Genomic DNA, 17,781 nt, shown 5'->3' with positions numbered 1-17,781 from the left:
GATCGGTGTGCAATAGGCAGGTGCATGTCCGCGCCTTGTGTACCTGGAGCACAGTGTTAACCAGGGCCCTTCTTCTCCCCAGCAGCGTGCTGGTCTGCTCCCACGCCTCCTTCAGAGACCGGAGGTCTTGGAATAGTTGTCCGTGATCAGCAGGCTCTGTTGATGTTGGTGTGGACACACACAGCCTCCTGCCCACCTCGAGGGTCTGCCCGTATACAGAGCCGTGCGTGGCCATGGTTTCCTCTAACCGCTGGAAAACAAACAAAGACGACACGACTCTGGGTTATTCTTGAATATGCAATTTCTCCTGCTCTGCTACTACTTGTTTTTGCTGTATATTCAAAAGTCAACGGACACTAAAAACACTCAGGGACAGCACGAGCTTTCGCTTTAGTTTTTAAGTCATTCTATCTATCCATCAGTAGCGTGCAGTGACCCTAAATTGCAGTGGGGCAGAAACTACTGGCGTATGAAGACCACACCCACAATTTATATGTTTTTTTAATATGTATATTTTGAGCTACATCAAACAACTTGTCCGGCCAAGTTGTTTGATGTCTTCTCTTTTAATTTTAACCTCTCAAATGTGTTTTTTAACAAACTCAACACCACTCACCATATCTGCATCTGATATTAAAACGATGAAAGATACTGGCGGAATAATTCATAAACAGTTCTAAAATATGACCATGGGGCAGACTACTTTACCACCATATAGGCGTCTTTTAGCGCGGATTGCAATTCTTACTGAAGCCTGCAGGCTTATGTGATAAACACCCGGAGGAAAGCGGTCGCTGAGCTGCCCCTGCCCCAACATTGCATGACACGTTAAACTCAACTAGAATCACCGCAATCATCCACAATTTTATGTCAACAGACCAAAAATAGTCGGAAAGCCTACAGAAACTATTAATAGTTAATGTGACAATCACATTATTAAAAATAGACTTGGAGCAATGATTTACTGAGGAACTATTTTTTGGGAGCATGCTTTTGCAAGTAGTTGGCTGCCCCACCTGCCCATATGGACGGCACGAAACTGCACGAAAAAATAAGAAGAGTTTCTGTTCCTGATTGGATGAAATCATTTGAGATTAGGGATGGGCCATACAAACCATGACAAGTGACCACATGTGTCAGCCAATGCGTGTTTCACATTGTTGGCGCATTCCCTGAGGTTGAGTTGAGTTTGGATTCTGGTGGCTCATAATATGCGCCAATACGCCTTGTTTAAAGAACCACTACACCTGTCTGACACAGCCAGCCATTTAGTATCTGGCTGAGGACAGCCTGTCGGACATCAGACTGCTCAGAAGATGTCGTATTTGGATACGACATCAAATGAAACAAGTCTGAAGCTCAGCATACAAAAAAGGTTCTTGGGGGCCAACCTTGTAGCCGTCGCGGGCGCGCCGTAGTCGCCGCAGCGTGCAGGGCGTCCCTCCGCCGGGGCGGTGCTGGGGGTCGGGCTGGGGGTCGGGCTGGGGGTCGGCGGACCTCAGGATCCCCCAGAGCAGCCTGGAGCGCTGCTGGTAGCCCCCCCAGAGGGAGAGCTCCTCCCTCAGCAGGGCCCTGTGCTCTGCAGCCTCGGCTACACAGCCACGCTGCCAGCCCTCCCTCAGCCGGCTCAGGCTGGTCAGGAGCTCCGCCCTGGGGGGGGAGGGGGGGGGGGAGTGTTGGCGGGGACTCAGCTGTGGCCTCAGAAGGTTGTCGGGTAGTCAGTTTGCATTTAGGATATATCAGCATCATCATCAGTGTGTGTGTGTGTGTGTGGGTGTGTGTTTGTGACTCTCTGTATGTGTGTGTGTGTGTGTGTGTGTGTGTGTCCACAGTCCACCTGTATGCACACTTGGGCAAGACGCCCAACTTCGACCAGCTCATTAATTTTTGTATCTAAAACTCATTCACTGTAGTTCCCTTTGGATAATGTGTCTAAAGGCCTCTGCCAAAATAAATGTATAATAATGAAGTAGTCCCCTATGAGTAATTACGTTAATCAGGAGCTTTTCCAAAACACCCATTAAATAAAATGACCAGTGTACTCTGTGATAATCATATTTGTTTGATTGTAAAAATGCATCAAAATTAAAACCTCTGTTATGAATCTTTTTCAATTTATTCACATCCTTTTACTGGCTTTTATCTTTAATAAAATAAACATTAGGGTAATCCTCTTTGGACCCTTATTAACATTCTTTTGTCCAAACAACCCTTATCTCTGATATGAATAAACTAGGAATACCTATTATGTAGCATTCACACTATTCTCGACAGTAATTTGCAAATCTCAACTCTTAAAATCATACTTAATGTAAAACTTGACCGATCCACGCATGGTTCAAATCATCATACTGGTTACTATTGAGCACATTCCTTGCATTCCAAAAATAGCCAAAAATCCTTGGCCATCCAAATAATCCTAAAGAGATTCTCCATTACCAAACCTATCCGAGTGATTAAAAAACAAATTAGCTTAAATTCTTTCCTATTCTCCCATGGTTGGTAACAGTTAATAAAGGAAATGAACTGTAGAGCATAAGAATATGAATGTATATGTACATAGTAATGGTATTTGGTCATTATTTAGTTTTTAACTGTGAGATGATTTGTCATTATGGGGAGACATTGTGGATTTGGGTTTCCAGTGGCTCTATGTTGGAAACCCAGAAAACCCATCAAAAAAACGAAAATGAAAAACACCTGCTCTGTTTGTCAAATATATTGGCTCTGTTTAATCTCTGATTTTGCGTTTTAAATTCGCCTCAATCATAGTCAAGGACGGGTTGATGTTTATTCACCCATGTGGCTAATTGATTAAATGTTGCATACTTTCCAAAATGTATTCCTCCCTGATAAAACGGTATCGTAAACGGTAAAAAGATGGCAGATGAATGGTTTCACTGCAGTCTGCCTTTATGTTTATAAGTTGATTCTGCTGATACCTTTTCTGAAAATGTATCCCTCTCCTGTCCTAATGCTGTTCTCCATAGCTACCTACATTATCTCTTAAGCATCTAAGAAAAATTAACTCTGTACCTGTGCCTTAAGTTAACTGTGCCCTGTGTGCACACGATAGCAATAATCAGTCTTGGCTGAACAAATACTACAGAGTACACTAAAGTTCAATACACTGCCTAATACTACGGCCAAACTATTTGATTTATTTGATACTATTTGATCTGTTTTTACACCTTTGTGCATTATGTCAAGATTTGGACCAGGATCATCCATAGAACTTGTATGTAACCCACTTTATCACAATGTTGAATTATGTTAATCTAAAATAAATTAGGGTTTGCCTTTCCTTAAACATAAACTCACAAATATGAGTAGTGTAGTCACTGTGTGTGTAGTCGCTTGGAAAACAGAAAAAACATGCACATTGATTTTGTGGACTGAATCGTTAGCCTTGTTTACCTTTCTTCTTCTGTGGTGTTTGTCTGGAGGCCGACAGAGTCCCTGAAAAGGGCCCCCAGGAGCCACTGGCCAGTTGCTAGTTCAACGCCAAGCCTCTGCAGATGGTTAGGGTAGAACACACACATGCACACACAGACACACACATACACACACACAAAGATATACACCGAGGAGAGATTGGCAGATTAGTTGTTTTGGTACAACTCCAGATAATAGGGAATCGAAAGTCTAGCGCTGGGGCTTTGGCTGAAATCCACTCTGAGCATGTGCTCAAATCTCAAGCTGGATCATTTTCCAGGTGTCTACTTTGGCTCAGAATCTCTACTGCTGCTCTCAGCTAAATAAAGAAGAAGATTTAGTGTAAGCAGCACCTGTGTTAGTTGTTAAAAAATTGTATCTGTTTGGACCTGTTCAGAAAATTTAATCAACTGACACTGCGTATTTTTACTCGAGGCAACACACCGAAAGTTTTCACAATTTCAAAATTCACCGAAAATCGTCATGGTACATTTATTCCTAGGTTTTCTTCTTATGACATACAAAGAACCATCCATGGTGGGTAGCAAGCCTTACTAGCTTGATAAGAGTAGGAGTCTGTGAGTTGTAGTTTAGCTGGTGTATAGCCAGCGTTACTCAACAACGGTTTAATAAAAGTAGGAGAGTCTGGGCGTTGTAGCTTACCTGATGTGTAGCCAGCCTCTTCAGAAGGCTGGAGGATCTTCCAGTGTCTCTAGTCCCCAAGGCTTCCTTGACTGCTCCCTGGATGATCGCTAAACTATCAGACTTCTGCTGAAAGCTCTGTGAACTACAGGATGCTATGGTCATCTCCCTGATAAACAGACAGACAACACAAATGAAAAACACATTGGAAGAAAATCAAAAGAGATAAACGCCAGCCTGTTAATTTATTAATCACACCTGGACGTTTCTTACAACTCCCATTGTGTTCTTTAGGAGAAATACTGTCTCGAAAGGCTTTAAAAGGCCACATTAAAATGTGAAATCATTTCTCGCTGGTCAGGAGTGGAAAAATAAAGTGCTGGGTGGACAGACAAATGCATATATATAGAATATATATTTGCTATAAGTCATTAATTGAAGACCAAAAAAAGATAAAAGACAGCAAATGTAGGGCATTTTTATAAATGACTGGGCTGACTTTCCCCTTGTAAGGAGCCAAGAGTAAAAACCGGCCCATGTAACCCATGCTCACTGGTATACGTCAGCCGCGTGAGTCAGGCCCTCAGCCCATTGTCTCCAGAGCACTCCCAGTCGCTGCCCTTCGCCACGGCCCGTCTGAACACGGCCACTCAGCTCACTCAGCTCCATGAGGGGCAGGCACAGGCTGCTGAGATCCTGCACTGTCTTCTACGGGGCAGAGCAGAAGGGAAAACCACAGAGGTTTTTTTGTGTGTGAGTGAGGGGTGCAAGAAAAAAAGCTCTTATTCTGCAGAGAAGAACGTATGCCTCATGGCATCGGGAACACGGAAAGCGGGGTCGGTATTGGTGTTGCGTTGCCAAGTCAAGTCAACCTGAGCAGACTCCAGGTCAGGTGCTCCTGTGGTTGGCCCGTTTGCCAGTTCCTGTGTCTGCAGCTCAACTGCTTCCAAACCCCGACAAAATCTCTGGTGGAGCTCCAAATCCTCCTTCGAAACGGAGAAGGAAGGTGGGTTTACGTTTGATAGATAAATATCGATACACTGCCACAACTTTGTGATTGCAAAAAAATGTGTACAACATTTGTACTAATGTAATGTAATGTAAACGTAATGTAGATTTGTGTAACATTAATTTGTGTGACTTCAGCAGCACCATTGAAGCCAACAAGCAATAAAACCAGTCTGTTAGATATGTGGGTTTCCTACCTGCCGACGGGCCTCTTCTCTGGATACTGCTTGGACCATGAGCAGGATGTCACCTGACAACATTGCAACCTCAGCCTGTATCTGATTGGCCGCCAGGGGTTCTAGTAGTGCGATCAAAGGTTGAGCGGCTGCCGCCATATCCCCTCTGCTGCGTTCCAAGTCCTCAATGAAGTCCTGCATTTTTTAGCAAAAAGGGGGGCGGGGAAAAGCAGAGAGACATGAATGAATCAAGCAGCCAAACTCTTGCAATTCTTTTCATTCTAAAAGAATAGGCCAAGGCCGGTTGTCCCACTGTGCTGCCAGGGAAAGAATGTCTGAGAGGTAAATCACTGCTGAACTGACACTGGGAGAATGGATGGGTAACAGCTCTGCATACATCAGAAGTACCCAAAACACTGCCAATATGGATTCATTTCTAAATAAAATCCAAGGCCTACAGGCAAGGGAGTGTCAATTCTTGCTGCATACAATCAAAATACATACTGAAAACTATGTTAGATCAAAGCTTTAACCTTCTGCATTTGATTTAGCAGATTCCTTTCTGTTCATAATACACACGAACTGCTGATACATACATAGCCATTATAAATACTTAAATCATTTTGTGTTCCTATTCTTACACAGTGACTACTTTGGCTTTTTCCGCACCATGCGCCTCTCTTTAAAAGCATTTATGTGTCTCGGAAAAAACATCTCTTGTTTCTGTGTAGCAGATTCAAGTATGCCAGCGGGAAAAGGTTAATTGTTTTTTTGAGCATTGAGCAGAATAAACACAAAACACTGAATATCTAGATACTTTTAGCATCTTGTTTCTAAGTGCATGCTTTCCATTCTTCACGGCAGGTGTAGGGGGGTATGTATGCAAATATATATATATATATATATATAGGTGTGTGGGTGTTTGTGTGTGTGCCTGCGAAGTACAACAAGGGGACCAACAAGTTAAATTGTCCCAGGAGCAAAACAAGAACAGCCTGGACCGGCCAAAAGAAAGACAAGAGCACCTCGGTGGAGCCAACACTGGTCTGCGTCACCCGATGTGGGGCGGGAGGGGCCGTCCGCGGCTCCTCCCGCTGGAGCCGCGCCTGCTGCAGAGCCAGAGTGCAGCTGTCGCGCTGCCGCACGTAGCCCTGCCACAGGGCCAGCGTCTGGTCAGTCCCCCGGACGGCCTCCGCCACCTCCAGCCTTGCCTCCTCCCACCTGCGGCCACCACAGCCACCGGGACGGAGAGAAGGATCAGCATGTAAGGTAGGGGCGGGAGAGAGAGAGGGAGGGAGAGAGGGAGAGGGAGGGAGAGAGAGAGAGAGAGAGAGAGAGAGAGAGGGAGAGAGAGACAGAGAGAGAGACAGAGAGAGACAGAGAGAGAGAGAGAGAGAGAGAGGGAGGCAGAGCCAGAGAGACGGTCAGACCGAAAGACAGACCAACAGACAGACCGACAGAGAGGGAATGAAAGATTTGCCAGATGGCATTTTAAGCAATATTATTTAAAGAGATTCTCTGGATTCAGCTCTTTAAAAAGTAGTTAAAAAGTTGCAGCTATGACTATGTTTGATATTAAAGAACCTGTAACTTCTCCTTCTTAACACCATTGTGGAGTTGATTGAACATTTTATTTCCCTACAAATATTATGCTACACATTATCCCCGCTGCTAACCTTCTTTGCTCTCCTTCAATCCGCTCTTTGAGTAACTTGGCTGTGACGTCATTGACTTTTCCTTCCAGAGCCTGATATGATTGGTCCACTGCTGCAGACAGATTGCCCCCTTTCCCAGCATCCCCCTGCAGTTGCTGTAGAGGGAGGGATTTGCATTACTTTTTTGCAGATTCAAACATTAAAAGGTGCAGTTAGTATATAGGAGAGTTGTAAAGACAAAGAGAGCAGAGAGCAGGAGAAGTTTTTGGTTTCACCCAATTCTGAATATTTATGTTTATTTAGGATTTAAAAGTACATCAACTCTATTGAATCCTCTCAAAATGAGTATTGCCAACATGATGCATTCTGATGAACAAGCCCAACTGGTATACTGTATATCTGGTTCACCTTAAGCTCCTCCAACTGCTTCTGGGTTTGCTTGGGTGAGAATGCAGGTGTGTGCAGCAGCCGCTGCAGGGCACAGCGCAGCCTGGTGGTGTGGAGGGAGACTGCGCTCAAATCTGTCTCCAATTGACTCCACTCAACCAGGATGCGTTCTAGAGCTGGTCGAAGAGCCTCCACCTGCAAATTGATAACACACGATACAAACATCTCACAACACTATAAACACCACGCCATTGACAATCACGTTTAAAACCTGGCTCATACTTTGCGACAGACTTAGTGCGTACCGGACTATCTGCCACAGCTTAAGAAAGGTGTGTTTGGAACTAATTTATCTGCACTGTATAAATAAAGGCTAGTATTAGACTGTGTACCCTGAGCGTAGTGGAACATCCCAAAGAAGAGAAGGGAAAAAGAGGATGGACATGTAGCACAACTGCACGGTTCTTAAATGACTTTAGAAAGCATCACAAATCTCAATCCGTGTTCTTTAAAGTGCATCAGTAAAGCCCATTGGTTCACTGATTCATCAGTACCTTCTGGGTCAGCGCCATGCAGGCCTGAGTGGCGCCCTCTACCCGCGAAGCAAACACACTGTCGCTGGGATTCTCCTGCCTCCGCTGTGTCTCTGGCTCCTGCTGTGGGCCCTCACAGGCACACAGCTCCTGCAGCCGCTGCACTGCTGCCCTCACCGCCTTTTCTCTCCCCTCCATGGCCTTGGAGGAGAGGGGGAGTGGGGGGGGGGAGGGGTTCAGAGTGTAAACCAGATAGAGCAGTGGAAATTAACTGGTCTGGCCTTGGGGCCCACATTGTCCCATTGTCAATAAGTCGCTTGCAACCCACTTTCATACATTTCAAACCAGGTAAAAATTTATTTCTCGAAATGGCCTCGCAAGCACACAGACAAAATGTCATCATGATCATGCCTTTTTAAACATAAATAAACCAATATTTTCATCTCTGCAATCAAAGAACATTACTTTACAAACAAAAAACAAAGTAAAAGTAAAAATGTATGTATTATTTTAGCATTATACATTTTTTTGGACAGCACACTTTCTTTGGACCACTTTTGGGTCGCGACCCACCAGTTGAGAAACACTGAAATAGAGATCTAAAAGAAAGGGAAAGAGACAAGCCTCTTCATGTGGAGGCGGGCGGCTGGGAGGCTGGTGTACCTGGCACTCGAGCAGGGCCTTGCGAGCCTCGGTCTGACTGGCGGGGCGATGCCACCGCTCCAACTCGGCAGCTTGACGCGCGAGCCAGTCGCCAATACGCCCCAATCGCATTTCTCTGTGGGCACACATGTGATGCATATCTCCCACCAAGCGGATCTATCGGGAAACAGAGGCAACATATACTACATTAAGAACATGGGACTGGCTGGACTCCAGACAAGGCTTGTGTTATGGGAAACGTTCTGTCACTCGAGGACTGAACCCTCAAATCAATCCTGAGATTGTTGCTCGGTGGGCTGCCGTTTTGTTGGATGAAGTGCGTTATTATGGCAGGGCACACGGGCTGGGATCCTTTCAGCCAATCCGAAAGATTGACTGCATTAACCAGTATTTAACCATAGAAACTGCTGACCTTAAGGTCTGATCATAGAGGGTGGTTGGATTCAGTAGAAAAAGCTGTTTTTACTGTGAGAAACGAACCTGACTCATTAGCTCCCCCTGTAGGCACGCCCAGCTCGAGCTGAGTTCGCCGATCGTCTCGGTGAAGAGAGTGCGTTCCCAACTGAACACGCAGATGTCTGCCGGATCTGCTTTTGGAGGCCCAGACTGCCACAGGAAGTCCAGGAGCTCCTGACCACAGCTCACGCCCACATTCAGCTCCTGACGAATGTTGAGGAAAAAAAACACATAAAACTAGTCTGAAAACAAACAAAACAAGCATTTGAAATAATGTAAGTGAAAGACAACAACTGTCCCACACAACATCTGAAAAGTGATGTTTGAAGCCTTGTTGACGATGAGCAATAAAATGTTACTTTTTAAATTCCAAGTATGGAAATTCAGGTGCCACAGCAGAACATACAGAATAGTAGTTGTGAGAGAGAAGGCAGAAAAAAGCTGAAGAGAGAACAACCAACATTTTGAAATGCATTCACACAGATGTAGTGTAGCTAGCAATTGACAGGCAAGATTGATCCCCGAAACCAATCAGGTAAGAGATGCCCAGATTGATAAGAAATGAGGCAGGACCAGTTCAAAATCTAAATTGGCTCATACAGAGTCAGGCGCCGACAACCGGAACATATTCTCACAGCACGTTTAACCATCCCTCAGCTGACGGATGGCAATGGCATTTCTCACGAATTACACTCAAACTGTAGCCCCTCAATCGTACCTAATCTCATCTTTAAAAATACATGCACACAAACATAACGGTGTAATCAGCCGGCTCCAGCAGGTAGAAGGGGATCATGTTTTGATTGGAGGAGGCTGATATAGAGGGTGTGTGGTGGAGGCGGCAGGGCTACCTGAAGGTGCTGTAGGGTGTCAGCGAGCTGGGAGGCATCTGTGGCCTGGAAGGCTTTCACCCTTTCCTCCCCAAGCCTGTTCTTCACCTTCTCCACCCAGCCCCGCAGGTCAGAGAGCAGCTCCAACGGGGGCCAGACAACCACGACCAGCTAGGGAGGGTACGAAAGAAAGTAAGAAAGAAAGTAAGAAAGAATGAAAGAAAGAAAGAAAAAATAAGAATTTATTGTGTTTTTTTTCGCAGTCCGCATCAATCTGTTTAATTAATCTCACCTTCGATAGAAAGAAATATTCAGTTGGACCATTTAATGTGTGCCCTCCTCAAACTTTCCCAAAATGAGAATGTGTGCGTAGACAGCGTAAAACGGATCCCGTGCCGAGGCTGCCAACATGGCAGACAGATTCCCACACAGTTCCTCCGATCACCGGTGATGGATGGAGGGGGAAATTAAAAATGCCCTTCTCTTCGTCTTTCTCTTTGAGATTCTGCCAGCATTAAAAGGGCTTTTGAGTTACGCTCCCTTTTAATGAGGGGGAGATTTCTTTTTTTCTATCAAATGTCCAATTATCTTTGAAAACAAACAGCGGACAGGGGAGAGGGGTTGTAATTCAGAGCCTGACAAGCTGTGGCCTTATCAAGTTTCCAAACTAATAAAGCTGATGAGTAATCTGATCTGAACTCTATAGTGATGGAGCCAGGATCACTTTGAGGCCCATTTCCCGCCGATTCCTGGTCTAATCTCAAGGTCTGATTCAGTGTCTCATCTCATGGTCTGATTCATGGTCTCATCTCAAGGTCTGATTCATGGTCTCATCTCATGGTCTGATACATGGTCTCATCTCATGGTCTGATTTATGGTCTCATCTCATGGTCTCATCTCATGTTCTGATTCATGGTCTAATTTCATGGTCTAATTTCAAGGTCTGATTCATGTTCTCATCTCATGTTCTCATCTCATGGTCTCTTCTCATGGTCTGATTCATGGTCTGATTTATGTTCTTATCTCATATGCTCATCTCATGGTCTCATCTCATGGTCTGATTCATGGTCTCATCTCATGGTCTGATGCATGGTCTCATCTCATGGTCTGATTCATGGTCTCATCTCATGGTCTGATTTATGGTCTGATTTATGTTCTCATCTCAAGTTCTCATCTCATGGTCTCATCTCATGGTCTGATTCATGGTCTCATCTCATGGTCTTACTGGGAATAAATCAACGTTTTGTGTTCCTTTTTTTATGAATACTGAAAATGTCATCAGCAAACTCAACCAAAAAGAGAGTTTAATGTTTGATTAATGATTTGATGGGCACTACCTGCTGCAGCCGTTCCTGGGCCTTGGCCAGGTCAGATGTATGCTGGCTCCAGGTGACTTCCAGCGTACTGAGCAGACCACGCAGCCAGGGACTGTCTGCCTCCCTCAAGCCCAGGAGGAGAGCTCCTTCCCTGGCTATAGATGCCTTCTGAGCCGCCCTGGCCTCCACCTCCATGGAGAAATCCTATTGGACAGGACAGCAATGACATTTTCAACTGTTCATCAATCAATTTATTAGATTACATATTGTTTCGGTCATTTTCATGTCATTCCATATCATATCCACCAATATGAAAAAATATGTGTATGTATTAGGGTGGTCAATAGGTTGAGTTCATGATCACATCAAATCTTTTCATCATTATTGATGCATTAAAAATATCAAACAAACTAAATGGACGCCTGCTACCATTAGCCAGACTAAGCCGGCATGGCCAAACAGCTAGTTGGACAACTTTATCGGCCAAGATAGAAGAATTTTGAACAACCAAATACACACACACTTGCACGCACACACACACAGACACACACACACACATACACACACACACACACACACACACACACACACAATACAGATTTTCAGATGTGTTGAATGTGAAAACGATTGATGATAAAAAAAACTATGCATTCAACATCTGCTTCAACTATAGCAGCAGATGCGAGTAGCTTGCACTAAAAGACACATTGTGAATTCAAAGGTTAACCTGAATCTCAATGTCTTTATTGGACAGAGATTCGTTAGATATCTGTCCGATGAACACTGATTTAAAAATGAAGACATTTCTCTATCCTCTATCCCTGGACCCCAAATCTACTGAACCTCTGGTTTGCAGTACCCTAGATGCTCCTGCCTTGCGTTAAAAACATCTTCAAGCTATCTTTGTTGCATACGTAGAATGGGTTAACTGGGTTAATTTTTTGTACTTTGTTCTATGAACATCCTTATTGTACCGACAGCGATACATTGTTTAACTTTCTTATGACAAATGCACTTATTGTAAGTTGCTTTGGATAAAAGTGTCTGCTAAATGGCCTAAGTGTAAAATGTGAACGTAAAAAAACAACATCCTTATCCCAACACCAGTGGTTTCCTTGGGTGTGTTCAAGGTGAAGGCGTGTTCTTTCAGTTGTTTTTACCAGGAGCTGGGTGAGGTGGCAGTGAACGTTGCTCTCCTTCCCCCCCGCAGCACTGTCGGCCAGCCCACACCACGTCTCCAGTGGCCCTCGGACCCCCGCCAGCCACTCCCCCAGAGATTGTCTCTCGCTCTGCAGTCTATCGAAGGGGGGGGGAGAAAGGGAGAGGCTCAGACATCAAGCACTCAGCCAGCAGAGTGGAACATGACCGTTCCTTCTTTACAGACGACAGAAATGAGCTACGAGCCACATGTAGGGTGCATTAGTGGGAATGACTTGTTGTCGTTGTAAAGGGTAAGTCAAGCCTCCTTTTCAGCTAGATTCAGCCGCCAGGAGTTTAAAAATGAATGCACTTTGGCTGGGAGGGCAGGCACATGTTATTCCCATGGTTACGACCCATGTCAACTTTGGGATACTTTTAGATACTTAGTTCTGTTGTTGGGTATGGGCATTCTAATGAGCAAGGCTGTGTATGAAATGGGCAACACACAGTGGTGTCACACTTTAAGTGTCTGAGAAGCTGAACTCCCATACACAGCCATCCACACTGTCCAGACGGAGATTCACCCATTAACACACACCTCACCGGCGGTGTCCCTCGCCTTTCTGTTTCGGGAAAAGGCACTTTAATGTCCCGAAAAACACCAAAACTAGAGTGGTGGTTGGAGGAGACTGGCAAAACATAGAATTTGTTCTGTTTCCTCTAAATCAGGGATGGCCAACCTTTTTGAACCTGAAAGCTACTTCATAGGTACTGAGTCATACGAAGGGCACCCAGTTGGATACACTCTTCTGAAATAACAAATTTGCTCAGTTTGCCTTTAGTTATATATTAATAATATTGATTAATGATACTCATCTATGTGAAGTCACTGATCATGTTAATGATTTCTCACAATAATTATCAACAATGACTTACATTTTTTTTAGAACAGGCCTGCGGGCGCCTCGTATGGTCCTTGTGGGCGCCCTGGTGCCCGCGGGCACTGTGTTGGTGACCCCTGCTCTAAATGATGGTTAGCTATTACCACCTTTTAACAAAACGTATTTGGGTTCACTGCCCCTTTAAGAGTGTTAATGGAATGGTGGAAGTGTTTTGGTTGACTTGAATTTAATTACAGAGTTTGTTTGCTTTCTGAATTCAAGTTCTCTTGCCAAAGTAAATATGAATATTTCTGGGATGTGCCTGGAATATTTGTGAAGCTAGGACATTTTCTGCAATGAATGAAAGCTCTGGGGGAGTAATGTACAACTCAGGTTGGAGCATTAAAATAAAATAATCGATCCAAAGCCAATTTCTTTTGCTATAATTAGCTGCAAATGTTCTGCGCAATAAACGACCTTGGTCTGAAATATTTAAAATGAGGTTACATGTTCACCGGCTACTGTTCCAGTGTCTACGGGCTATGGTCTGCTTCCCCTCTGATCTGTCTCACCTGGCCCAGCTCCGCTGAATCTCCTGGCAGCGCCTGATCTCCTGCTCTGTCCGCCTGTGGATGCTCCGCCACTGCAGCTCCAGAGCTCCCCCTGTTGGGCCGACTGAGGTACTGCCTTGTGCGTCGGTTGGTGGCGGCTGCACCAATAGCTGTCCCTGGTCTAGCAGACAGCCCAAGGCCGCCCTGCTCTGCTCTAGCTGGACTAGCACGTCCTAGGAGGAAACAGTAAGAGGCTCTTAAAGTGGGTGTCTAACGGATTACCTTATACATAAAACGCAGACACACAGGCAGCTAGGTGCGACAGAATGGCGATGTACTTATGAAAACCTCCTTCTATATGAGGAGAGACCTCTAAATTGAAACCTGGCCTGTCATAGTATCGTAGGGTCAGAGGGAAATAAATGAAGCTCGGGAGTTAATAGGTCGTATGTACATGTTTTTTGGTCGTTTTAAGTTCAGTCCCTATATTAACAAAAGTTCTACAGCAAGAACACTGGTGAAGAAGACGGTAAGAGAAGAGAAGCATTACTCTTGTCATTCAGCTCATCCATACAAATGTTTCCTTTTTTCACAGAAAAGGCAGAGAAACAAGGACTGAAATAAGCATCATCATCAACATCATCATCATCATCATCATCATCGAGAAGAGGAACACGGCGTTCTCTCATCGGGTCGGCGGATGCCATTTTGCTGCTCCAATAAGAGAACAAGGTCTTTCAGGACCTGGTGTCTGAAAGAAAAATGTTCTATTACAAAGAGACAATTGGGGTATCTGTAGGACATCTGTGCTGAGACCAGCTCTCCCCAGCGTCTGTCTGTGCTCTTCATCACCCTTAATAAACTTGAGCTTAGACTCACACACACAAAAGACATAAGAGGTAAGATGAGCAAGTGTGAACGCAGCCCATGTGACATATGGCGTCCGATCTCACACTGGCCAGTGCAGCGGCGTCTAATAGCAGTGTGATTGAGTTTTTTTCTTCTCCAAAAGCGACAGGTGAACCTGAACCAGTGAACAACGTCTCACGATGAGCAACGTCGGTATGGGCTGTACCTGGCAGGCTCCGAGTCGTGTCTGCACATGCTCCACAAAGTATAGCTCCGAGTCGTCCTCCCTCTCCGGCAGTCCCGCGCTCGCCACGCCGTCCAAATCCTCCAGCAGCGCGCCCATCCGGCCACTCCCTCCCTCCCACTCGCTGCTGGCCTGTTGAAACAAACCGGTGACTCAGCGGAGACGGCGTGCTGCGTTACCATGGCTTGGAGGCATGATTGTGTGTGGCCTTGAACACAACACAACACAACACAGTGTCGAAACCTGAAGGGAGCTTTGCGATGTGACCTCCTGATCCAGCGTGTGCTGCAGCACCGCTCTGGCCCTGGGCTCTAGCTGGGACCAGACAGCCCCCTCCTCAGGGCCCTCCAGGGCCTCTCGCTGGAACACATGCTGCGCCACGGCCAACTGGGTCCCCAGAACCTGCAAGAACTTAGTACCAAAGGACAGGAAACACGTTGAGTCAAAAGAGTATGTTTCATGGTGTAAAGGACAAAGTCCCTTTCTATAAGTAGGCGAGGGCTCCCTTTCCGGAAAAAAACACACAAAACAATGCATTTCTATTACCCTTTTTGAATGTCGTATATTCTTAGAAACAGTAAACGTGATGAAAGCCTGTCCCCCTGGCAAGCTGAAGACTTTAGATGATTGAAGACCATGGGATGGGCCTGTACATATTGTAACTGTGGAGCTTTCGTCTGGAGGAGACAATCCATTATATATCGACCTGTTCACATTGTAACTGTGGAGCTATCGTCTGGGGGAGACAATCCTTTATATATCGACCTGTACACATTTAAACTGTGAAGCTTTGGTCTGAAGGAGACATCCTTTATACATCAACCTGTACACATTGTAACTGTGGAGCTATCGTCTGGGGGAGACAATCCTTTATATATCGACCTGTACACATTTAAACTTTGAAGCTTTGGTCCGAAGGAGACATCCTTTATACATCAACCTGTACACATTGTAACTGTGGAGCTATCGTCTGGGGGAGACAATCCTTTATATATCGACCTGTACACATTTAAACTTTGAAGCTTTGGTCTGAAGGAGACATCCTTTATACATCAACCTGTACACATTGTAAATGTGGAGCTATCGTCTGGGGGAGACAATCCTTTATATATCGACCTGTACACATTTTAACTGTGAAGCTTTGGTCTGAAGGAGACATCCTTTATACATCGACCTGTACACATTGTAACTGTGGAGCTTTGGTCGAAAGGAGACAATCCTTTATATATCGACCTGTATACATTTAAACTGTGGAGCTTTTGTCTGAAGGAGACATCCTTTGGGTTATGTGAGCATACTTTGCTTCTGGAGGGGAGATGCTGACTTTGTCCGTGGCCGGTCTGCCATGCTCTCGTGCGTCCATCGCCCAGGTCTAATAAGCATGTTAATCTGTGCAGGAACGAGTTGGAAATCCGCCGTAGCTCAGACTGTTCCTCAGGGGACATTTCGGAGGGCCCCTCGAGCCACTGGAGAATGAAGAAGTAAAGAAAATGTATAGACGATGCTAAAGAAAGAAAATGTGCTTAGACATTTAGGAATGTTTGAAATACACACTAACATGTGGCACGAACGCATGCACGCATGCAGGCACGCACGCACACACACACGCACACACGCACGCACGCACGCACGCACGCACGCACGCACGCACGCACGCACGCACACACACACACACACACGCACACACACTAAAACACACACACACATGCACACACGCTGGTTACCTCCAAACTAGGCACAGACTTGAGAGTGGGGTGTGGTTCACTCTGTCCAATATCAAAGTCTTCCACCAACCAAAGCAAGCTGTCTGTGTGCCTCATACCAATCTAAGACATATGGAAACATAGAAATGAATCACAACCCTTAATCCCAAGGCACACGGGCGTGTCGGGACAAACCCGGTATAATAGTTTGGTATTTTCACGTCCAAAATAATTCTCTACCCCAAAAGCAAGAGGGCAAAATACAACATTGAAACATTTGTGCTCCATGTGCTTTGCTAAATAATTATTTATAAGGAACACATCATCAAATATAAGATAAATCACAATTTACATATCCATATCCTGAATCCCATGTTGACATCAAAACCTGTTGACCTAAATTTCTGACTCTGCTAAAGATAAATAAGAGAGCTTGAACAAGCAACTTGTAAAGTCATGCGAAATATCAAATTCAGGTGATTTAAGGTGAATCAGAGGTACCTCTCTTTCCATTGTGCTAACAAGTTCCTGAAGCATAATTGTAGCCTCCTGGGATTCCTGTGGCCCACCTGTCTCCTCTCGCCTCTGCTCGACCTACACAAGCAGATCACAGGGAATACATCATCCTCACAGAGCAAACACGACACACTCTCCAACGAGGCTCTACTTTAGAGCTCCGTTCAAATGTCAACAACTGTAATCAAATTGTACTTTACTTTCTTGTGACATCGCAGAGCATGCGAAGACACTGACCTTTTCATTGAGTTTCGGCATTTTTTTTGCATGACTTGAGAAAATGGTTTTAGTTGGTGTTTGTTGGGCATTCAAATGTTCCAAATCCCCTCTGTTTCTGCTGCGGATCACAGCGGTGAGGTTGTGAGAGATCTCGGCAGAGACAGGGTTCCGCTTTTGCTCGTCTTCTTCTTCTCGTTGTGCTACTTCTTCGTCATCACTGGACATTCTGGAGAAACAAGGAAGTAGGGACGGAATGAAGGAGGTAGAGAAGTGAAAGAGTTAAACCAAAGCAGGGTCATTTATGCAAACATTGAGTTTAATTTTAACAAACGGGGTAAACGTGAAATGTGCAAAATGACACATAACATTATATGTATTGAAAACTGAATAAGACATTGGACAATCTATAACAGATAAAAATAAGATGATTTCTGTGTCATTCACCCTGGTTTATGGTCCTGCATTGCATCATGGGTTTGTGTCTTTGCGATATCTTCTACATCCACCACACAGCCAAGAGTGGCCCCGGCCTTAATGTCTGCTCTGGGATCAATTACCTCCTCCTGGGTCACCTGGG

The 17,781-nt window shown here is 45.0% G+C and overlaps 1 protein-coding gene across 5 annotated transcripts in view; it reads right to left on the bottom strand.

The window, feature by feature from the left end:
- The window catches only part of syne2a (spectrin repeat containing, nuclear envelope 2a), a 62,004-nt gene that overhangs the window by 25,372 nt on the left and 18,851 nt on the right, over nt 1–17,781 (bottom strand). For all 5 annotated transcript variants that reach the window (XM_079753738.1, XM_079753741.1, XM_079753740.1 and 2 more), the window contains 24 exons: nt 17,649–17,776; nt 17,223–17,430; nt 16,971–17,063; nt 16,491–16,592; nt 16,065–16,232; nt 15,010–15,177; nt 14,749–14,898; nt 13,695–13,906; nt 12,262–12,397; nt 11,123–11,305; nt 9,807–9,956; nt 8,980–9,159; nt 8,500–8,655; nt 7,858–8,037; nt 7,325–7,498; nt 6,938–7,071; nt 6,287–6,482; nt 5,283–5,456; nt 4,950–5,063; nt 4,631–4,785; nt 4,099–4,246; nt 3,418–3,512; nt 1,392–1,650; nt 44–250 (listed from right to left, as the gene is read on the bottom strand). In XM_079753738.1, the coding sequence (XP_079609864.1) occupies nt 44–250; nt 1,392–1,650; nt 3,418–3,512; nt 4,099–4,246; nt 4,631–4,785; nt 4,950–5,063; nt 5,283–5,456; nt 6,287–6,482; nt 6,938–7,071; nt 7,325–7,498; nt 7,858–8,037; nt 8,500–8,655; nt 8,980–9,159; nt 9,807–9,956; nt 11,123–11,305; nt 12,262–12,397; nt 13,695–13,906; nt 14,749–14,898; nt 15,010–15,177; nt 16,065–16,232; nt 16,491–16,592; nt 16,971–17,063; nt 17,223–17,430; nt 17,649–17,776 (3,870 nt within the window). The remainder of the gene's footprint in view (nt 1–43; nt 251–1,391; nt 1,651–3,417; nt 3,513–4,098; nt 4,247–4,630; nt 4,786–4,949; nt 5,064–5,282; nt 5,457–6,286; nt 6,483–6,937; nt 7,072–7,324; nt 7,499–7,857; nt 8,038–8,499; nt 8,656–8,979; nt 9,160–9,806; nt 9,957–11,122; nt 11,306–12,261; nt 12,398–13,694; nt 13,907–14,748; nt 14,899–15,009; nt 15,178–16,064; nt 16,233–16,490; nt 16,593–16,970; nt 17,064–17,222; nt 17,431–17,648; nt 17,777–17,781) is intronic.

This window comes from Pollachius pollachius (assembly GCF_949987615.1).
Source record: "Pollachius pollachius genome assembly, chromosome: 16".
Lineage (NCBI taxonomy): Eukaryota > Metazoa > Chordata > Actinopteri > Gadiformes > Gadidae > Pollachius > Pollachius pollachius.
The sequence above is the reverse complement of the archived record's forward strand: the minus strand, read 5'-3'. Positions and strand labels throughout refer to the sequence as shown.